Here is a 24479-nt window from a genome sequence, read left to right as displayed (position 1 = left end):
AAAACTCCATAAAAGGAAAAGCTCAAAGAGAACTAAAAGTATGTAATGGGGATGAATTGATGAAAGGAATTTCTAAGAGGTAGAAGTGGAAGTTACAGTATTTTTGCTCCTATATATGCCAATACAAATATATAAAAGGTGCATTTAGTGTCCTCAGTACAATCACTTAATTTTCATAAAAATATTGCAAAACAGTATTTTTTTCCAGTGTTATTCTGGATTGTTAAAAATGATTGAATACACGAGTATAGTGATATTCACCTACAGTAAATATGCACTTGACACATTTTTTGTACCATTTCCTTGGGTTGGTTTTGAGGATTTTGACACAAAAACTTAAGACTCTGTGTTTTCTTGTCGTCAGCAACAAGGTATTTCACGATTCAGATCGTTCTACCATTTATGTTGCACTTTTTATCATAATATTAAACATTTTGCACGTCTAACCTGTCATAATGGGATTGAATAGATTGAATTGATTGAAATGTTCTCATGAAATGCCAATGCCATTTATCACAACTCTTTCCTCGTGTGTGTGTGTGTGTGTGTGTTTAATATGGTGTACTTGTAATGTCATGGCTTTGGCCACCCTGTCCTGCCTAGGACCACCTTATTATGTCCTTATCTTCCATGTCATATTCGTGTTTTATCAAATTAAACAAATCATTTCGATAAACATTTTAAGGGATTTGTTAGAAACAACAATGGACAAATCATATTATTTGACATTTTGATCGTATGTCTTTGTTGTTCGATTTGGATAGAACAGAAAGTGCAATTGGTGTGGATTAAAAAAATAGTAAAAAAAATATTTTTTAAACCACCCTCTATTTTAGTAAACTGTTTTTTCATCAAAAACAACTATTTTGGCAAATTTCATATTTCAAAAAGATTTCAACAATAACTAACTTAAACAATTCTGCAGTGACCAATTCTGTTTTTCTGACCAAATCGTTTTACTATACATCAGCTGAGACATTGTAGTGCATTCTCTTTTGATACAGCATTACATTACAGGCATTTAGCAGATGCTCGTATCCAGAGCAACGTCCAGAGCACCCCGGGGAGCAGTTGGGGGTTAGGTGCCCTGCTCAAGGGCACTTCAGCCATTCCTGCTGTCTTTCAACAGTGGGGGAAACCAGAGCACCTACACTATAAAAAATGTAACTTGCAAAATTGTTGAGTGAAAAAAGGATTCTAAGTTGAATGAACAAATTTCCCTTCTAATTGTTCAAGTAACTAAAAAAAAAATAGTTGAGACGCCTTTCCTTCACCACAAGTTCATAGGAATTGGAAAATTAAGTGAACTTATATATTCAAGTGCTGATTGACGCCCCTTAACCGATGCCAATGCGCATGCGCACTTCACAAGTTCGAAAGTTTCAACGGTCGGGTGGAGTGAGAAGTCTGTGGAAACTGACACGAGACGTTGTATAGGAGTATAGATTAAGCTTTCCTCAACAGAGGCCAGGGAATTCCCTCCTTGTATGTCAGTATTTGTTTTTGTTTGTTCAATTTAGTATCGATTTAATAATAGGCAAAGTGAAGTAGAACTTAAGTGTTGAGAGTTTTGTGTTAACTAAAAAATGTAATGCAATCATTGTAAAAAAAAAAATAGTCAAGCCAACTTAAAAATGTAATGCAACCTGCTGCCAAAGGATTTTGAGTAAACTCAACTTAGAACCATGATGTGCCAACTTGCTCTTCTAAGTTAATTGGCATTATTATTTCAATTTATTTCAACATCACAATTTGAATGCACTGAACTTGCTAAATAAAGTAAGGTCAACATAAAATACTCATCTGTGTTGACTTAAAAGAGCAAGTCAGCACAACTATTTGGCCCGGAGTTGAGTTTACTCAAAATCCTTTGGCAGCAGGTTGTGTTACATTTTTAAGTTGGCTTGACTAATTTTTTTTTTTTTTTTTTACGGTGTAGACAAAGCCCACGTAGAACATGCAAACTCCATATAGAAAGGCTTGAAACCTTGAGGTTTGAACCTGGAACCTTCTTGCTGTGAGGTACCAGTGCGAACCACTGCACTACCATGCTGCTCCTGTTTGAGATCAAACAATAAATAGTAAATAATAAAAACACAGTAAATAGCCCTGTTCCACAACTGTAGTAATCCATATTATGTCAAGAACCGCTCAACTAAGCAAAGAGAAACAACATCCATCATTACTTTAAGACATGAAGTGTCTTTTAATTAACAAAAATAAAGAAAAAACATTGACTTGGAAGGTGTGTCCAAACTTTTGACTGATACTGTATTTTTCCATATTTAATATTTGTTTAATTAATGTTATTAATAGGCGGCACGGTGGTGTAGTGGTTAGCGCTGTCGCCTCACAGCAAGAAGGTCCTGGGTTCGAGCCCCGGGGCCGGCGAGGGCCTTTCTGTGTGGAGTTTGCATGTTCTCCCCGTGTCCGCGTGGGTTTCCTCCGGGTGCTCCGGTTTCCCCCACAGTCCAAAGACATGCAGGTTAGGTTAACTGGTGACTCTAAATTGACCGTAGGTGTGAATGTGAGTGTGAATGGTTGTCTGTGTCTATGTGTCAGCCCTGTGATGACCTGGCGACTTGTCCAGGGTGTACCCCGCCTTTCGCCCGTAGTCAGCTGGGATAGGCTCCAGCTTGCCTGCGACCCTGTAGAAGGATAAAGCGGCTAGAGATAATGAGATGAGATGAGATGTTATTAATATGAAAATAATGGATTTCCCAAAAGTTTCATTAAAATTTATTTGTGTAATTGAAATAAATGTAAACTTGGTGTGATACTGGAAGACCAAATTTCTTGTTCCGAAGAAAATTTCATGAATGCATTTTTTTTGTATCCAGTTTGATAAATGAGGCCCAATGTTTGCTTATTTAGACTTTTAATTATATTAATATACTACATAATTAAGTTTTATTATGCAGCAGAAGTCAGGTTTCTACCCATTGTCCTTCATTATCAGGCCGTATATTGTGTGTTGCCAAAATGGATTAGCCGATATTAAAAGCCTTTATTATTTCCTAAACCAGGTCAGATTTATTAAGAGTGGGTTAGCTTAAATGACAATAGGGCTATTATAATTCATAAGTACACTTTGTAGGTTATTAACATAAAGTGTGGAACATAGAATACAAGGAATAAAACAAATATTTTCAGCCCTACAACAGAAGAGAACACTGATGGTGTGATGAACTTGTTTTCTTATTTGTTTTTTTGGGGCTATCCTGTATCTGTCTGTCTGTCTATCTGTCTGTCTGTCTTGTTTGTTGGGGCAGGGGTATCTAACTTTTGTGCTTTTGTATCAGCCTGCCTGAAAGTACCGATTTCCAGTGAAATGAAAATAAAACACCCAGACAAACTGTAGAGCTGACATGAAGGTGCTTGATGTTTCAGTAGTAGAAGTGAACCAGCGGTTTGGGTCAGAGCCTGCAGTGCAGCGCCGAATGCAGACAGAGTTATGAGCAGTGGAGAACACCAGGGCAAGCAGCTGGGGTCAGGAAAAAGCAGCTCATGTGCACAGTACACCTGGGAGGAAGTGCAGAAACACAATTGCACGGGCGATCAATGGCTGGTGATCGAGAGAAAAGTGTACAATGTGAGCGAATGGACAAAGAAACATCCTGGAGGACGCAGAGTTCTTGAGCATTATGGTGGAGAAGATGCAACGGTAAATAGCCATCTCATCAGATATTTTACATTCATTCATTTTCAATTACATGGGTATTCTGGTCACCAGATGCTCATCTAAGGACACCACCCCCAGGCCTGTCTCCAGGGGTGGGTCCTAGTCACAACAATATGGGTATATGTAGTCTTTTTTATACATTTTATACAGTAATGGTCAGACATTTGTTTGGCTTATGCTGTAGATTAACAATTTAATATCAAGTTTTCATGATCAACAATTAACACCATTCATTTTTGTTGTATGTAGGCCATATAAACTCATTTTTCTAACTCACTGGAGATAATGATAGGCACACTAGCAAAAAGGTAAATATTGTTACACTTTGTGTATACTTGAATGAAAGTGTAGCTTTGTGCAGGATGCATTTACAGCTTTCCATCCAGATCAGCGTTTTGTGCAGAAGTTCATGAAGCCACTGCTGCTGGGAGAGTTGGCGCCCTCAGAGCCCAGTCAAGACCACGGCAAAAATGTACGGTTGCAACTACATATCACACAAATGTTTCCATTAGCCTACAGACATATGGCAATGGGCATAATTTGTAAATAAATGTTTGTTTCAAATCGATTTCACATTATCATACAAGGCACACAGTCACATGTTTTGTCCAAATTAAAAAAAAAAAGAAAACAAAAGTAAACTGGTTGGCATACTCCTCTGATCCCTTACAAAGCTGTGCAACTGTAAAGTGCCACTCTTCCATGGTTTGCACTGCTCCTCTTAAATGTGTCAACTGTCAGCTGAAGTCTCCACTCCAGAACCCAGATATACTGTCAGTTACTGTTCAGTAACTGCTTTGCTGACTGAATAAGTTGGATAAGTAGTTATCTAACTTATTTATCTTAGTTATTTAATGTTTATCATTCTGGATTACTCAGCCATAATTAACCTGCGGACACGAAGGATTTCATAATGTCTATGCAATATATATATATATATATATATATATATATATATGTGTGTGTGTGTGTGTATATATATATATCTCATCTCATTATCTCTAGGCGCTTTATCCTGTTCTACAGGGTCACAGGCGAGCTGGAGCCTATCCCAGCTGACTACAGGCGAAAGACGGGGTACACCCTGGACAAGTCGCCAGGTCATCACAGGGCTGACACATAGACACAGACAACCATTCACACTCACATTCACGGTCAATTTAGAGTCACCAGTTAACCTAACCTGCATGTCTTTGGGGGAAACCGGAGCACCCGGAGGAAACCCATGCGGACACGGGGAGAACATGCAAACTCCGCACAGAAAGGCCCTCGCCGGCCACGGGGCTCAAACCCGGACCTTCTTGCTGTGAGGCGACAGCGCTAACCACTACACCACCATGCCTCCCCTTGCGTGTGTATATACGTATGTATGTGTGTATATATATATACTGTATATATAAGAGAGAGAGTGTGTCTTGCAAAAGTATTCATCCCCCTTGGTGTTTATCTTGTTTTGTCACATTAAAGGCTGGAATTAAAATGTTTTTTTTGGGGAGGTTAGCACCATTTGATTTACACAACATGCCTACCACTTTAAAGGTGTAAATTTATTTATTTATTTATTTATTTATTTAAATTGTGACACAAAAAATAATAAAGATGAAAAAACAGAAATCTGGAGTGTTCATAGGTATTCACCCCACAAAGTCAATCCTTTGTAGAGCCATACAATTCTTATTTTGCCTCATAGAAACACCATCAGTGGATCAGGACAGTCTTGGAAAGACTTAATCAGGATGTTTGTGTCGCTGAAAGTTTAGCTGTGTGGATACAAACACAGTAAAGAATGACTGGAAAATGGCTGTTGCTATAGAAACTGTGTCTGGCCTACTGGCTTTCCTGAATATAATGAAGGCAGTCATTTAGGCAGTATCGGGTGAGGTTTTCTGCTCTCAGGTGAGCCAATGACTGGCTGTATGGCTTTATAAGGTGTTTGACACTGCCTGAGGTTACTCTGGTCCACTGGTCTTTGTTATACTTACAATAACACGTGTGTGTACTGCCACCTGTTGCTTATTAGAGGCAGTGCATTTTGGCCCAGTTTGTCTGACAGGTCTTTTTGTTTGTTTGTTTTTTGTTTTAATTAATTTTTTAATTCCGCAATTTAAGATTAACCAATAGTTCTTCCCATCTATCAGACAACTTACATTTAGATATTTCCTTTAATACAACTCTATTAAATGATAGATGTATACTTTATCGCTTATCACACCTAGTTTTCATTAACTTATGGTGGTATATTTTACATTCTTCACAAACTATTAAACAATATTGTATCTATCAGCCTCTTTTCCTCAAATTCCTATCAGTCTGAACAGGGTTGTAACCAGTATCGCAATTTTAGTGAAGTGCACATTGCAAAAATGTGTCATAATTCTATCATAATGCTTAATGCACTACATCAGTTGATTCCAATTAGACACCTTAATTTTAGTTATCAGTAATATAATCTTTAAGTTATATTTTGATTTCAAGTTCTAAAATTGGATATTGCACAGTATGTTAGAGCTGTATTTTTCTCATCTCATTATCTCTAGCCACTTTATCCTGCTCTACAGGGTCGCAGGCAAGCTGGAGCCTATCCCAGCTGACTACGGGCGAAAGGCGGGGTACACCCTGGACAAGTCGCCAGGTCATCACAGGGCTGACACATAGACAACCATTCACACTCACAGTCAATTTAGAGTCACCAGTTAACCTAACCCGCATGTCTTTGGGGGAAACCAGAGCACCTGGAGGAAACCCACGCAGACATGGGGAGAACATGCAAACTCCGCACCGAAAGGCCCTCGTCGGCCACGGGGCTCGAACCCAGACCTTCTTGCTGTGAGGCAACAGCGCTAACCACTACACCACCGTGCCGCCCTTAGCTGTATTTTTCTGAAATTTATTTTCAAGTTTCTTAACAATGAGTGACTTCATATTCAGGAAGTACATAGAGTAGCAAAGGCACAAAAAAAGGGTCCTTTGCAAAAATATACAGAGAATTTTCTTTATTCTACTTTACATATTTTTGTTACAAGAGCAAACAGCCAGAGGATGCAAATGCAGATTGAGTTTATATTAAAACTTGAAAACAAATCCAAAAGGCAAGGGTCAAGCAATCAGCAACAACACGAACTAGACAGAATCCAAAAGACAACACCAGGAAGCAAAGTGAGATGAAAAACCAGAATATCAGTCATAAAAATACAAAAGCTTGGTCAATCAAATAAAAACATGCTGAGTGTTACTTTGCAAAGAGTCCTTGTAAAAAGTCTGTTTAAAGAGGCTGAGGACATTTTAGAAACAGGTGTGTGAAATCACTTTTTAGGTGATTGTGAGTGAGGTGGTTGGGAGTTGTAGTCCAGTGCAGCCATGCTTGTAGATAACGTTGCAGTGTATTCTGGGAAGTGGAGTGGATTCCAGTGCATTCATGACAAAGCTAGTTTTTAAAAAAACAGTCACACTAACTTGATTGTTCTTATTAAATAATTATACAGTCATGCTCTGGCCATTAATAAATCAGCTATTTTATCTAGTTATTGTAAATTACAGAACTGGGATGTTCAAAATGTTGTATATTTATACAAAAATGGACTTTGAACAAACTTATGCAAAACAAACTTTTTACTCCAGGTAAAAGATATTACATAGAGTACAGTAATTAATAAAAAAAAAGTGTGCAGTAATTAATAAAAAAATTATATTGTTTACATTTTAACAAAAACAAGCAAGCAGCAGTTTTGGTTTTTTTTTTGCCAAGTGCTCAGTGGTTAGCACAAAACCCCATTTACACATGAGTTAGTTTGAGTTAGACCATGAGTCTCACTCTTATCTTTTTTCTCAGGCTGCTTTGGTGGAAGATTTCCGGGCCTTGCGTAAGCAGTTGGAGGAACAGGGCTTATTCCACACCAGCCCATTGTTTTTTATTCTACATCTTAGCCACATTCTGCTGTTGGAGGCCTTGCCTTTGGTGCTGCTGTGGAAATTTGGAAATGGCTGGATTATTACGGTTCTAATTGCTGTCATGCTGGCCACTGCACAGGTACCGTAGGATGCCTTCATCTTTATCACTATGACCAATGTTCTAATACATACTGAAATAAATGAAGCATAATGTGTCTGAATATGACAATGCAGTTGGCCAAAAAGCACTTCTGAAAGAAAAAAATATGAAGCATGTATCTAAATGGTCATAGCAGGTGATCTGCAACAAACCCTTGATACAATCTTAATAATGTCTGAATGTTCTTTTTGTTCATTCATTTCTTTCCATTGTTCCCAGTGGGGAGACTTCTCTATGCCAAACTTCTCTGTCCCCAGCCAGAGATTCCAACTCCTCCTGGGGGATGTCCAGACATTCCCAAGGCAATTGGGAGATATACAGTAATTGCTATACAGTAATCGATTCCTGGGTCTGCCCTGGGGTTTCTGTTCAGTGGGACATGCCTGGTAGAGTTCTAGTGAGAACCAACAAAGGGGTATCCTTATAAATTACCCATACTGCTAGTTCCACTCATTTTAAAGGAGCAGTAGCAGTTCTATACCGAGGCTCCAAATCCACAAAACACACATAGGCTGGATTATCATACTCTCATTGACCTCTTATAAAGTTGTGCATTAGTAAAGAGCTGGTCCACAGATGGGGTAGAACCTGCATTGTTCCATCTGAATCTTAGGTTCAATTAATGTAGTCTACTTTCCAGGTGTCTGGCATAAAGTTTCCTTGGGAGGCTAAAGAGTGTGATTCACCTATAATTGGAATACACCCATCACAGTTTGCCATTCCAAAGCAGTGCCCCAGATCTACAGTATACACAACATTGAGGCATGTTAACGATGCAACCACCAACTTTGTACAGTACCTTCATCATTTCTGGCTGAATGGAGTTTTTCCTCTACCACTGTCATGTCTAATTTCTCCCTTTAAACTTGGAGGAAGACAATTAAAGAGACTGTGTTTGAGTCCCGAAGACTAATTAGAAGGATTTGTTGAAAAAACCTTTGCCCCTAGCTGTAGTCTTCATTATATTATTCCAGGTGCTGTAGGACATGACCATTCAGTGCTTTGTAGGTCATTAGTAGTATTTTATAATCAATTGACACTGGACTTCTGATCAGAAGGTCATGAGTAATCCCAGCACTGCTGGGCCCTTGAACAAGGCCCTTAACTATGAACTGCTCAGTTAGGATAAAGGTAAGTCGCTTTGGATAAAGGTGTCTGCCAAATGCCATAAATGTAAATATAAACTTTCTGGCTGTGGTAAGGACTACAAGTTGATATCTAATGGAACATCCAGACAGCAAGGTATTAGAGCAGTCAAACTGGAGTCTTTCACACATTATTCAAATTTATTAAGTTGGTGTCTGTACTCTGACTTTTTGCTGAAATGGTAGCTGTGTCATCAGCATAGAAGTGGAAGCTAATACTATGCTTACATATACAGTAAATGTATCCAGTGGTAGCATACCTGTATATAGTGATAAAAGCAGTGGGTGTAGAACAGGGGCTTGTTGAGCACCAAAATTTGTTTGTATGTACAGAAAAGTCACTGTTAACATTTACAAACTAATCATGGCCAGTCAAAAAAGACTTGAGCCAGGAATAGGCTGTTCTCTTAACTCCAACAGAATTTTCTAGTCCATCGAGAATATTGTGACCTATGGTATCAAATGGTATTAAGCAACACAAGCAAGGAGACAAAAATTGTCAAATAACCAAGCTGGCATGCTGTGCATGGAACACAGCTCAACACCAACTGGTGACATCTCTGACCATCTCTTTACCAGAGTTCCCAAAACATATGGTCTCAAGTCTGATGATACAATCACAAAATCAACTGTTGCCCTTTGCCCCAAGGTGCTCTGGTACCAAGGACACTTATGAACAGTTTTGTGTTTGAAGTGTTCCTTATTGACAGTCTGTGTCTTGCACAGAAGTCTAATAAAATGCCACTGCTCTGGTTCAGATCTCAGAGGCCATTCCTCCCCATCATGCTCTTTCTTCAATACCAGCATGAGCACTGAAGTCCCCCAGGAGCACTCTACCTGCTCAACATTCTCCAAGAAGGCAGAATATGCCAAACTGCAATTCGGTCTATATGAACAGTCAGATTTTCCTTCCTGAAACTTAAAATCTTATTGAGAACCCTCATTTCCATTAGGAAAAACTCTGAGGTTGGTAGTACACCCACAATCATCTGAGGACTGCTTCCTTTGGGAACTCCATAGGAGAGAGACCTCCCACTGAGTTTGAAAAAATATCCACAAGAATTGGGTACCGGTAAACTTGTTGTGTGTACATAAGGCTAAAGTCTAGTGGATAGCATTTTATCTCACACATCTAAACTCGGGTCATTTCCCTGCAAGAAAACTAATATTCCACATCCTGAAAGAGAGTTTGTAGTACTAATCCATCTAAGACTGTTCATGATATGCCTGCCACCCAACTTACATCACACCTGAGCTCCACCCTTTATCTTCCAGGTGGTGAGCCCACAAGATGGTTCCACATTGCTGGGCTGAGCCAGGCCAACATCTGTGGGTGGTCTGGTCACTAAGTGCTCACCTATGACACTACTCCCAATTTTGACTCCAGGACTAGGTCCTGGCAACCCTGTTCCCAGTAGGACATGCATTTTTGCACTTTCATGAGGGTTTTTAGGATCACTCTTTCTGCTGTCTCCCCTCATAGTTTTTCATGAAGGGTGCATAAATCTAATGGTGACATTTTATTTCATATGGTGGTGTAGTGGTTAGCACTGTCGCCTCACAGCAAGAAGGTTCTGGGTTTGAGCCCAGTGGCCGACGAGGGCCTTTCTGTGTGGAGTTTGCATGTTCTCCCTGTGTCTGTGTAGGTTTTCTCCGGGTGCTCCGGTTTCCCCCAAAGGCTAATTGATGGCTTTAAATTGACTGTAGGTGTGAGTGTGAATCATTGTTTGTCTCTATGTGCCAGCCCTGTGATGATCTGGTGACTTGTCCAGGGTGTACCCTGCCTCTCGCCCATAGTCAGCTGGGATAGGCTTCAGTTTGCCCGCGACCCTGCACAGGATAAGCGGTTACGGAGAATGGATGGATATAAAATCTTGTTGCTATGCTACATTTGCCATGTTTATATTTATCCAGATGAAGAGTATAACAATGTGAGCCAGCTGGGTTGAAATGTTGATGTAAAATAAACAATTTTTTTTCAGTCCATAGCTACTTAAAAAAAAAAAAAATATATATATATATATATATATATATATATATATATATATATATCAGTGGCGGCTGGTAGTCTTTCAAACAGGGGAGGCTGGTCGGTTACGATATTTCCAGATTTTAAAAGAAAAAAGAAAAAACACATCAATTTTGCCCATACTCTTGCCTCTGATATGGCTGATTGTTGGCAGGGTCACAAACTGTGAAATAACAGGTTCTTTTGGCCCATTAGCCTACTGTCCAATATACATGATGGTGGTGGTGTTGGGGGGGTTATATTTTAACATTTTATATTTTAAAATTGTGGCATGTGGCATGTTGTTTAAAAATTGATCATTATTGAAAGCAGCTCTTTGTCAGGAACCTCAGCAGTAACAGCAGAGTGTTCTGGATTAGACACAAGCACTGACCTTGGGGAGCCAAACATAGAGCTGGGTGCCACACATTTCCTTCAATGACACTTTCCCTATATTTTACTTATTTTGACTGAGAAATGTTTTATTGACAATTTTGATAACCCTTCACTTTTAATCCAGGTCTGTAGTGTGAAATGTTCTCGGCTGTGTTTTTGTTTAAAAATGTTTTCCAAATTGTAGCTGTGTTTAATTCATATCCAGAAAAATATATATTCCAATATAATATACTCAGCATAAACATTTTAAATAGATTCTATATTTTTGGTCCATCCATGACATATTACTAAAGTAGCCTATTTACTGTTGTTGATGTGGGTCACTTGCTGTTAGCCAATTCACTTTCTCGTACCAGGAGAGCTGAAAGGAATGAGTATTATTCCCTACCTTTTTCACCAAGTCAATTTGAGGTGTTGGTCTACCCTGCTCTTTAATTTTAATTTTTTCCTCGAAAGGAAGACTGGCAAATGGCTTCGCCAAAATTAAATCAGCAATGCTTGGCATCCGTGCACAGCTTTCTTGCTAGCTGACTAGCTCCCTCAAGTTCAAGTTCAGTCACTCAAATAAACGAAATTTCTGGAACTAAGATAGCAAACTTGACAACACTATATTTACACTTTATTTACAATGAAAATATATACAAACTAAAAAAAGCTGGTAGAAACCGTATGTAATGAATGAAATCGAAATGTAAGCTGATCTCTTACAATACACCACAGCACTTGCGAATCCGCATGGGACTGAACTGAAATTCACCGCTGCCTGTCTATAGTTGAAACGAGCTGTCAATCAAAGAAAATATCCGGCCGCTTTCACCAATCACCAGTCTCCTCGCGGAAACTGCCATGTCCCTCTCACTGAGAGGCTGGGAGTCCGTGGGCGGGCGTTTTCGCAGTATTTGTCCAATAACCGTCTTGCATTTTGAGATTGAAAAGCGCATAGCTCCCAAATGCCATTGAAGTCCACTGAGGCTGGGAGTCCGTGGGACTCCATGGGCGGGTGTTTTCGCAGTATTTGTCCAATAACCGTCTTGCATTTTGAGATTGAAAAGCGCATAGCTCCCAAATGCCATTGAAGTCCACTGAGGCTGTGAGTCCGTGAGACTCCGTGGGCGGGCGTTTTCGCAGTATTTGTCCAATAACCGTCTTGCATTTTGAGATTGAAAAGTGCATAGCTCCCAAATGCCATTGAAGTCCACTGAGGCTGGGCTGCATCGCGCTGTCACGAGGGGGAAAAACTCACGCACACATTAGGCAAACTGGGGAAAGTTATAATGGAATGATTTCGCACTGTAGTTGGGTTGAGCACATATATTTCTATGATTCTGGATCTGAAATAGCAATGTTATAAGGTTGGCTATAACATAAGCCTAGCGCAATTCATCCTACACGATGTTCGTCATTTTTAGAGGAGGTTGAGCCTCCCTAGTTGTCTTAGAGCAATCGCCCGTGATATATATATATATATATATATATATATATATATATATATATATATATATATATATATATAATCAAAAGTGGAATCGACACCATATTTGATGTGTGCTTTTTCTCCTTTCTCATACAGGCACAGGCTGGCTGGCTTCAGCATGACCTTGGTCACCTGTCAGTCTTCAAAAATTCCACCTGGGATCACCTAGCACACAAATTTGTCATTGGACATCTGAAGGTACTCGATCCTACAGAGACTACTGTTTACCCTGTAGATATACACTCAACAAGCACTTTATTAGGAACACCATACTACTGCGTAGTAGGATCTCCCCCTTGGTCTCAGAACAGCTTCAATTATTCATGACATGGATTAATTTGAGATTTTTGTCCATGTTAACCTGATTGTGACACATAATTGCTGCAGATTTGTCATGCTGAAAATCCCCTGCTCTACCACATCCTAAAAGGTCTCTATTGGATTCAGATCTGATGACTGGGAAGACCATTTAAGTGCACTGAACTCATCGTTATATTCATGAAACCAGTTTGAGATGACTTGTGTTTTGTGACATGGCACATTATCATACTGGCTATCAAGGTATGAAGTAGTGATTATAAAAGAGGTAAATTTTGGACATAAAGAGAGGTACATGGTCAGCAACAATACTCAGACTGTGGCATTTAAACAATGCTGAACTGGTATTACATGGCCCAGTGTGTGCCAAGAAACCATTCCCCACACCATTACACTGCCAGCACCAGCCTGGATCTGGGCACAGGGTAGGTTGGAGCCATGAATTCATCATGTTGATGCCAAATACTGACTCTCCTATCTGCATGTCCCAGCAGAAATCATGATTAATCATTCAGCTGTCCAGTTTCATTGAGTCTGTGCCCACTGTAGCCTCAGATTCCTGTTCTTTGTTGACAGATGTGGAACCTGATGTGGTCTTTTCCTGTTGTAGCACATCTGTCTCAAGGATTAACATTTTGTGCATTCTGAGATGCTTTTTTGCTCACCACATATGTAAAGAAGGTTTTTTGCGTTACCATAGCTTTCTTGTTAGCTTGAACCAGTCTGGCCATTCTCCTTTGATCTCTTTCATCAACAAAGCATTTCTGCTAACAGAACTGCTGCTCATGGGATGGTTTTGTTTTGGTTAACTCTAGATACTGTTGTCGGTGAAAATCTCAAGAAATCAAAAGTTTCTGAAATTGAACCAACCTAAAAAACATGCCATGGTCAAAGTCACTGAGATCACATTGTGATTCCCATAGTGATGACTGAAGTGAACATTAACTAAAGCACTTGACCTGTATCTGTATGATTTTTATGCAGTGCACTGCTACACTGGTGCTTGAAAGTTTGTGAACCCTTTAGAATTTTCTATATTTCTGCATATATATGACCTAAACATCATCAGATTTTCACACAACTCCTAAAAGTAGATAAAGAGAACCCAGTTAATCAAATGAGACAAAAATATTATACTTGGTCATTTATTTATTGAGGAAAATGATCCAATATTACATATCTGTGGGTGGCAAAAGTATGTGAACCTTTGATTCAGTATCTGGTGTGACCCCCTCGTGCAGCAATAACTGCAACTAAACATTTCCGGTAACTGTTGATCAGTCCTGCACACCGGCTTGGAGGGATTGTAGCCCATTGCGCTGTACAGAACAGCGTCAACTCTGGGATGTTGGTGGGTTTCCTCACATGAACTGCTTGCTTCAGGTCCTTCCACAACATTTCGATTGGATTAAGGTCAGGACTTTGACTTGGCCATTCCAAAACATTAACTGTATTCTTCTTTAACCATTCTTTGGTAGAACGACTTGTGTGCTTAGGGTCGTTGTCTTGCTGCATGACCCACCTTCTCTTGAGATTCAGTTCATGGACAGATGTCCTGACATTTTCCTTTAGAATTTGCTGGTATAATTCAGAATTCATTGTTCTATCAGTGATGGCAAGCCGTCCTGGCTCAGATGCAGCAAAACAGGCTCAAACCATGACACTACCACCACTATGTTTCACAGATGGGATAAGGTTCTTATGCTGGAATGCAGTGTTTTCCTTTCTTCAAACATAACACTTCTCATTTAAACCAAAAAGTTCTATTTTGGTCTCATCCGTCCACAAAACATTTTTCCAATAGCCTTCTGGCTTGTCCACGTGATCTTTAGCAAACTGCAGATGAGCAGCAATGTTCTTTTTGGAGAGCAGTGGCTTTCTCCTTGCAACCCTGCCATGCACACCATTGTTGTTCAGTGTTCTCCTGATGGTGGACTCATGAACATTAACATTAGCCAATGTGAGAGAGGCCTTCAGTTGCTTAGAAGTTACCCTGGGGTCATTTGTGACCTCGCCAACTATTACATGCCTTACTCTTGGAGTGATCTTTGTTGGTCAACCACTCCTGGGGAGGTCCTCAGAAATCTCCTTTGTTTGTGCCATGATACACTTCCACAAACGTGTTGTGAAGATCAGACTTTGACAGATCCCTGTTCTTTAAATAAAATAAGGTGCCCACTCACACCTGATTGTCATCCCATTGATTGAAAACACCTGACTCTAATTTCACCTTCAAATTAACTGCTAATCCTAGAGGTTCACATACTTTTGCCACTCACAGATATGTAATATTGGATCATTTTCCTCAATAAATAAATGACCAAGTATAATATTTTGTCTTATTTGTTTAACTGGGTTCTTTTAATCTACTTTTAGGACTTGTGTGAAAATCTGATGATGTTTTAGGTCATATTTATGCAGAAATATAGAAAATTCTAAAGGGTTCACAAACTTTCAAGCACCACTGTACCACATGATAATGATGTGCATGAAAGTTGCACAAATGACAGATGTACAGATGTTCCTATTAAAGTGTCCAGTGAGTGTATATCTACAACCATTAAAATACTTATCTAAAACAGCAAACATATGAATTTTCCCTGTACTGTATCCAATCATGTGTGTGTATGGTTGATTTTATGTAGGGGGCTTCTGCAAACTGGTGGAACCATCAACATTTTCAGCACCATTCTAAGCCCAATGTGTTCAGTAAGGACCCTGATCTCAACACACTGGAAATACTAGTACTGGGGAACATCCGGCCTGTAGAGGTAAATTCAGTGTATCCTTCTATGATTCTTTATAAATATTCTAATCTATTTCATTCATTCACTCATTCAGGAACAGATGTTTTATCCTTGATACATACTGCATAGATTTTTGTATAATTCATCTTTTCCTTTTTTTTAAATAGTATGGGATTAAAAAGTTGAAGCACATGCCCTATAATCATCAGCACAAGTACTTCTTTTTGAGTATGTTATTCATTGCTATTTTCTTTAGACCAATATGATTGCATATATTGCTCAGAATAATTAACTAGATATAGCTTTAGCATTTAAAAAAACTTCTTCAACCTATCTCATCCTTCTCTTACCCAGTTGGCCCTCCCTTGCTCATACCAGTGTTCTTTAGCGTGCACATTTTTCAAACTCTGTGCTCAAAACGGGATTGGGTGGTAAGTTGCAATGACAACTTTTTTCACTGTCAGAACATAGAACTACCTTCAAATTACATTGCCCATAGAGCTCCTTTATAATAATCCTATTCTTTTTTTGTTGAGGATCTTGTGTGGTATCTGTCCTACTATACACGTTTCTTCTCATGTTATGTTCCCTATTATGGATTCCTGGGATCAGTATTGCTTCAGACTTTTGTAAGGTGAGATGTCTTTTAGGCTTTCACTTAATCCTTATTTTAAAATGGACATTAGCATTAAGTGTATCATAGTCATACACATGCCAGAACAATATATTGTATTTTTGTTACTGGTGTGATATTGAGGTTTCTAGAGAGTCACTGGTATGTGTGGGTGACCCAGATGAACCACATTCCCATGGACATTGACTATGAAAAGCATGATGACTGGCTCAACTTGCAGGTATAGTTTTGGCTCTGTATCTAGGATCAATGTCTTCTTATCAATGGACAACTCAAACTTGTGCAAAGCTGTACTCGGTACACAGTATTATTCAGAAACCTGAAACTATAAGAATATAAGAATGGTCCCATACATTTGTGAATATAAAATATTTTCTTACATAGTGTATTTTTCCAGTGCGTTTTAAATATTTTCATCATTATCTTCATCCCCATCATTAATATTTGGGGAAGCCTCCTTTGGAGAGATTATCAACACTTAGTCACTTCTTGTAACGTCTGTAAAGGTTGTAGAGGATCTTTACCAAAAATTTCCCCAATGCATCAATGGTGTCTGAAAGCGATATTTACAGTCTCCTCCAAACATACTGTGAAGGCAAGGTTAGTTCTTTTGTTTTTGCTATACATTGAAGACAACTGCGAGCTGGCCTAATGGTTAGCGTGTCCGCCTCTCGACTGGGAGATCGCGAGTTCTACTCATGGTTGGGTCATACCAAAGACCATCATAAAAATGCTGCCATCTGGCAAGGCACGCTGCAATACAGATGCGAGTAAGGAAGTCAAACTCTCATGGTTACCAGAGGACTAGCTCCCTATTGTAACCCTAGCTGTATAGGTGAGAGACCGAGGGCTGTGGAAATGGAGATCCATGCCGCACCCATACGCCTTAAAGAGCTGGTTAATACTGGGACAGGAGACTGCCTGGGAAGACCAGATCCTGACATGGAAGGGACTTTGATACATTGAAGACATTTGATTTGAGATGAAAATATGAATATTAATGTATCAGAATTTGAACTTTAACTTGCTAATATTTACATCTACATATGTGTCGCGCCATGGGATTTTTGTACCAGATGCTCTGTTCACAGAATGTGTAGAAATGGCATTGAAAAGCTCACAACATTTTGCACCATTTTTGCTGGCTGATCCCATAGGGGCACTATTGAGGTGATTATTACTTGATAGTTACTGGATCAGCCAGTGAAAACGGTGCAAAATATCGCATGCTTTTCAATGCCGTTTCTGTAAACAGAGCATCTGGTACAAAAATCCCATGGCGCGACACATCTGTTAAACAAATTAGAACATGGCACCTTTGGTGGCAGAGTACCCAATTTTTATGTGAGCACAACTATTGGAAAATATGACTGATGTGTTTCTCATTGCCCAGATGTACCCTGTTAGATCAACTGTTTAAATAATTAATAGTGCTGAATGTCTACTCTAGGTTTGAGCCCTGGGTTTCACCTGTGAGGACTGTATTTGTTGTTAAAAAGGATAAACCAATATGAAGGCCAGAGAGCTGTCTATAGGAGAAAAGCAAGCCATTCTGAAACTGAGAAAAGATGGAAAATCAGATCCACTGCACAAGCATTGTCAGTACAACAATTTGGAATGTATTGAAAAAGAGAAAAAACAATAATGTATCAATAACCAGACAAGGAAAACAACAGCAGGTGATGACAGAAACATTGTGAGAACTGTCAAGAAAAACTCCAGAACAACAGTAACCTCGCCAATAACCTCCACAGGGCAGGCGTAAAGGCATCAACATTCACTGTTTGAAGAAAACTGAGGGCAGAAATACAGAGTCCATACGACAAGATGCAAACCACTCATCAGCAGTAAGAATCAGAAGGCCAGATTGGAATTCAAAAAGAAGTTCAGAGATGAGCCACAAAAACTCTGGAACCAATACTAACCTCTACCAAAGTAACGGAAAGGCCAAAGTGTGGAGAAAGAAAGGACCTGCTCATGATCAAAAACATACAAGCTCATCAGTCCAGGACAGTGGAGGTAATGTCATGGCTTGGGCTTCAATGGCTGCTTCTAGAATGGGCTCACTATTCTTCTTGATGAAATAAGTTGTGATGTTAGCGGCAGAGTGAATTCAGAAGTCTACAGAAACATTCTGTCTGCCAGTGTACAGAGAAATACATCCAATCTAATTGGGAGAAACTTCATCAGCAAGGCACATTGCCAGCACAACAGAGGACTTCATCGGGGGAAAAAATGCAAGGTTTTAGACTGGCCAAATCAATCACCAGACCCTAACCCAACTGAGCATGTATTTAATAATAATAATAATAATAAGTTCAACTTATATAGCGCCTTTCAAGAAACCCAAGGACGCTTTACAATTATAGACAAAGAAAAAAATAATAACAATAAAACATAATAAATAAATAAATGAATAAATAATAAAAAATAAAAGTAAAAAGTCCACCAAGTAGGGGTCAAGATGTAATTCCAGTGGTGTAGCAGCCACAGTCCCACCAAAAGGCGCATGAAAACGAGTCCCACATCTCCAGCACAGCTGCCGTGACGCCGTCAGCCACATCGCTCGAACACCACGCCGTGGATCAACAAAGCGAGCAGAGAAGCTCCGCCACGCAGAGCGCTGGTGTGTCCCAAACCACCTGCACAGCCGCCGCGACGCCACCGAGCAACATCGCTCGGAACATCACGCCAAGCATTAAAGCGCAGAGCACTGGACAACCACGAATGTTAAATGAGCAGCGAGCTCACTGCAGTCCATAGCTGGGAGCACAGGCATCACCCACAGCGAACCAAGGCCTAGAGGGAACCAACGCCCAAAACTGGGTCCGGAGCTACACCACAACCGGCGGACAAAACAAACAAACACCAAACTACACAAACACACAGAAAAAATAAATAAATAAAATGAAAACTGAAAAAGAAAGAAAATAAAATTAAAAAAAAGCTCTGGTATTTCACCTCCTGAAGAGAGAGAAACCCCAAAAACAAACAAAATTCAAGTCAAGTTTATTTTTATAGCACTTTTAACAATAGACATTGTCACAAAGCAGCTTTACAGAAATTTAAAGACTTTAAACATGAGCAAATTTTATCCCTAATCTATCCCCATTGAGAAGCCTGTGGTGACGGTGGCAAGGGAAAAACTCCCTCAGACAACATGAGGAAGAAACCTCGAGAGGAACCAGACTCAAAAGGGAGCCCATCCTCATTTGGGTGATAACAGATAATGTGATTATATTAACTTGCTTCTATAACAGTGTCCTATAGTCACAAAGTATAACTGTGAAACCAGGAAATTCAAATGAAGCTTTAAATGAAGCTGCAGTACAAGCCTAGAAAAGCATCACTAAAGAAGAATGCAAAAGTTTGTTGATATCCTTGGGTTGCCGGCTTGCAGTTATAACAAGCAACCCTGACAGCAACTTTTGTTCGGCCCGCATCTGGCATGGATCATCCTTAAAATCTGGGCCAGCTTAGTTATCCACAGTGGCCCAAACCTGGGCCTCATTATTTGGGTGTTGTGCATTAATTTTCGCACTAGCAAATTGTATCTCAGCCAATGTGAATGCTGAAAAAATAGCACGGATTTGCCTTAATGAAAACAGCACCAAGCCAAATTCTCTTGCTATGGGGGAAGGGATATGCAATCAAATATTAAGTGTTATTTACTTTAATTTACAACAAGACTATCTGGTCCTATATCTTTGCTCACCTCAACAAAAATTGGGTGGTCTGCCAGAACAGAAACAAATGTGTAGGATCCTTTTTTTTTTTTTTTTAATAATTATTGCATACACTTTGTGGGTGCAATTGGTCTTAAGTGATCAGTGTCATTAAATCAGTCTCATTAAATCAGTCTCATTAATAATACCATTAATTTTGGTGTATAATAATAAATTACCAAACAGCTAAATTATGGTATATTCCAAATTATTATGATCATTACTGATGCAGCAATAATGTATTACTTACCATATTACATAGCACTCATATACACTTGGGTGAAGGCAATTTGGAGTTCTTTGAGATTGCGTGACTTCAAGTATATAGTAGCAAAACAGACAAGCACAGTTTAACAGAATAATTGAATTTATTATAACAATGATACTAAATAGGTAATAGCAGTTGAATACATTCAATATGGTCACCAGCAAAACAGGGAGGTAGTGTGTGTGTGTGTGTGTGTGTGTGTGTGTGTGTGTGTGTGTGTATGAGAGGGAGAGCGAGGGTGTGTGTGTGTGTGTGTGTGTGTGTGTGTGAGAGAGGGAGAGCAAGGGTGTGTGTGTGTGTGTGTGTGTGTGTGTGTGTGTGTGTGTGTGTGTATGAGAGGGAGAGCGAGGGTGTGTGTGTGTGTGTGTGTTGTAAATAACTCAGAGATTGGAATGTTATCTAAGGTGTTGGGGGGAGGTGAAAATCACCTCGTGGTCTTCTTGAGACAAAGGAATTCGTCATGGTTGCTAATCCACTCCCTATAACATTACCAAATTCACTGAAATCTTGATGAGGTCAAAATGTGTGTAATAATGAAATTAAGGGATGTTAGGGAAGATAGCAAAGAGCATGCAACAGCCTATCTATTAAACAACGGAGAGAGAAGAATTGTAGAACACAATGATCAGTGTGCACAATTAAACAGTTTCTGAGTTTAAATTCACACTACTTCATAAAGCTAATTCCTAAGACTAGTTTGCCCAAATGCCAGTCTTACTTCCAGTATCGATGCTTCTATGCAGGATATGCAGAGATGTCCTGAAGTTTCGTCGTTCGTGAGGAAAAGTCTCTGACGATAATGTGCACAGCGATTAAGTCAGAAGGAATCCGGTTGCTTCTAACTTTTAATTAACTGCTTGAGCTGCAGTCGTAACGTTACTTATAATAAACAAATAAAACCGGTTGTAACTCAACTGAGTGAGACGGCGCGACTTAGGTACTTTCCACCGTGGCCAGTGGTATATACAAAAGCGTGCTGAGTCTTCTTTTTCTTGCAAGGCAGACGTCTTGATTTTGGATGTTCTGATGAGCAGGTGTCTCTTTATGTCTGTATGACGCGACGGTCCACGACGAGAGAGACAGTGTTGAGTGTGACGAGGTCACTTATAGAGTCGGTCACGTGACGTGACGTAGGTGATCATGGCCACCATGACGTAGGTCATCGCGGAAGTTAGTTGATGGGATTTGTAGTTCTAGATGGGACTGTGGCTGTACCTACAACTTCTTTTAAAAATGCATTCGTTATTTAAGTATGTGTACTAGGGAAGTATGTTGAAGCACATCAAAGTAATAAATCTATAGTTCTTTTATTCTTCTTTAGTATGTAATACATGCTTTTCTGGCTTTTTGTTTAGTTGAAAGCTACCTGTAATGTTGAGCAGTCATTCTTCAATGATTGGTTCACCGGCCATCTCAACTTCCAGATTGAGCACCAGTAAGTGCATTGTGATTTGGAGTTATGTGCAAAGGTGCATGAATTGAATATCAGGAACATGCTTGTGTGTATGGAACATGTATTAACATGTCTGGAACTCTTATATGGTTTCTGTCTGTTCCCACCATCTCTTTATACCCCTCCCCTCATCCCAGTGTCTTCCCTACAATGCCTCGCCATAACTATGTTCATGTGGCTCCTCTGCTTCAAGAGCTTTGTGAGAAGTACGGAGTTCAGTATCAGGTCAAAGGCCTATGGCAGGCCATGTCTGACATTATTAGGTATGATTGTGGTTTATGTTATATGCACACTCATTCAATGTACACTCTAAGCTCCCAGTGTTTCTGAAAAGGCTTTCACAACTTTTTTTTTTTTCATTTGCTAACTCAGACACCTATTCTTTCATTTGTTAAAGGGTTCTGGGACAGCATTTAAACATGATCGATATCAATAATACAAGCCCTAATTATAATAAGGCACACAAGTGCAGCCACCTGATTAGCTATCATAAGTAGCTTTAAGTGCTTAAAAGTCCAAAAGCACGTCAAGCTTTTTGTACATGGGCGACCAATAAGGTGCCCAGGATGTGACATCAAGTCGCTGATAACCAGGTACAGTGTAGCCAATGTAAACATACTTGTTTGCCTAGATTTAGCCAGATCTTCTTTCAGCTACTCCTGTTAGAGGTCACCACAGTGGATCATTATAGCATAGGTATTTACACCAGATGCCCTTCCTGACACAACCCTCCCCAATCTGTCCAGGGTTGGGAATGGCACTAAGTATGCACTTGTTTGTGCCAACCCCAGTGGCTGGGTATTTTTACCTAATCTGTCTTTGAACTGTGTGAGGAAACCAGAGCACCTGGAGGAAACCCACACAGACACATAGAGAACATGCAAACTCTACACAGAAAGGCCCTGTTGGCTGTGAGGTTCAAACCCGGAACCTTCTTGCCATGAGACGACAGTGCTAATCACTGTACCACCATGTCACCATTCAGTCGGATGAAAGAGTTATCTTCAAGTCAGTATGGATAGCGGAGAAACCAGATATCTGTATGAACCTCAGAAAAAAGACTGACTATCTGCATTTGGTAAATGATTTCAGCAGCAAATCATCAGACAATTATAATGATGAAATCTGTGGAGCTTTGCAAGTTAAAATTTGGGAAGGCAGGTCAAAGGGTTCGGCAGCTATTTGGTGCTGATGTGCAAAGTGTGCCAAGCGGAAAACTGACACTGAACAAGTTTCTTGTAGAGAGCATGAACTTTTATGGGATATAATACAGACACAATCAATGAATTGTTTCACAGATAAACCCAGTAACGTATGTTGCACCCGAGCCTTCTTTGGAAATGGCCTATATGGCCATTGTGTGTGTATATATATATATATATATATATATATATATATACACACACACACACATATGGAGGACTTTCATATGATGTCATCACTACTGTGGATTTGTTTATGCAGCTATATTGCCTGGCAAGCTTTGTGTTTTCCAGTGACTGGCACAAATGTACATGAGTGATTCTAAACCAAATTCAGTATGTCTACAGATAAACTTGTAGAAGTTACATCTAAAAGAACAATGCCATAGACTTGTGGTGCTTTTTGGATGTATTAACAGACGTGGTGATAAGCCTGCTTTAACTTTTAACCGCTTCCCGGCGAAACCAGAAAGATGAGAAAAATGGCGAGTTACAGTTAAACTGGAAGACTGGATGATAGCAAAACATTACCGTGTGTGGAGAACATTTTATATCAGGTTAGTGTGAAAGCTCTGTGCAACTTTAAGATGCATATCTGGATGTGGGCTTTGGACGCGATATATTTTATTAGACCTAATGCTTGATTCAACTATCAGCATGTTTGTTTTGTACTGATAATGTAGACAAGGCTAAACACCATAAAATATGCTAGAGCTATGTCCTGCCTTGTTTAGTACCATTAGAAGTCCATGCTTGAGCTTATCTTTGTCATAATAAGGTATTTTTCTTTCTCAGGAATTTCCCATAACATTCCGACGTGCAAAACCAGCCTCAAAATGTTGGTCAGCATCTGTACTTTTGAAAGCCTTTAGCATCTTCAGTGTGTTTAGAAGTACCGTATATATTTGGAATAAATAAATTTCTGGGTAAATTAAGAAGAAGAAGCCTTTATTTTTTGTCACATTCCTCCTCTGCATTTAACCTGCACACATACACATGCACGCACATGCGCACACACACAAATATAACAGGGATGAACTTTACACCCGAGGGTTTGATCTATGCCTCCAAACAGTCAAAACACTGCATATGTAAAGTAATACCAAAATTACTTGCACATGCTTGAGATTGTCTGAAATAATGCATCTACTTCAGACCCTTCTAATGCTGAACTCTAAGATTTTATTCATGTCTACTTCAGGTCTTTGAGGAAGTCTGGTGAGCTGTGGCTAGATGCCTACCTCAACAAATGAGTTGCCCATTCATACTTCAATGGCTGTTTAAACCCATGTCTACGGTGTAATCACCAGTCAACAATTTTGACATAGGACATTAATTCTGTGACAGTTCTATGTCCATTGTGAACCTGCCTTTAAATT

General features: G+C 39.6%; 1 protein-coding gene across 1 annotated transcript; it reads left to right on the top strand.

The window, feature by feature from the left end:
* Positions 1-3454: 3454 nt before the first annotated feature.
* On the top strand, positions 3455-24353 carry LOC132873116 (fatty acid desaturase 2-like). Its single transcript, XM_060908374.1, has 12 exons — positions 3455-3664; positions 4044-4154; positions 7512-7709; positions 12850-12951; positions 15717-15842; positions 15986-16046; positions 16173-16249; positions 16355-16452; positions 16576-16672; positions 21801-21880; positions 22036-22161; positions 24302-24353. Exons 1-12 carry the CDS (start codon positions 3455-3457, stop codon positions 24351-24353), a joined length of 1338 nt encoding a protein of 445 aa, XP_060764357.1.
* Positions 24354-24479: the final 126 nt, after the last annotated feature.

The sequence above is a fragment of the Neoarius graeffei genome, chromosome 2 (genome assembly GCF_027579695.1).
Source record: "Neoarius graeffei isolate fNeoGra1 chromosome 2, fNeoGra1.pri, whole genome shotgun sequence".
NCBI classification, from domain to species: domain Eukaryota; kingdom Metazoa; phylum Chordata; class Actinopteri; order Siluriformes; family Ariidae; genus Neoarius; species Neoarius graeffei.
Note: the sequence above shows the minus strand (reverse complement) of the source record. Positions and strands in the feature narration are given on the sequence as shown.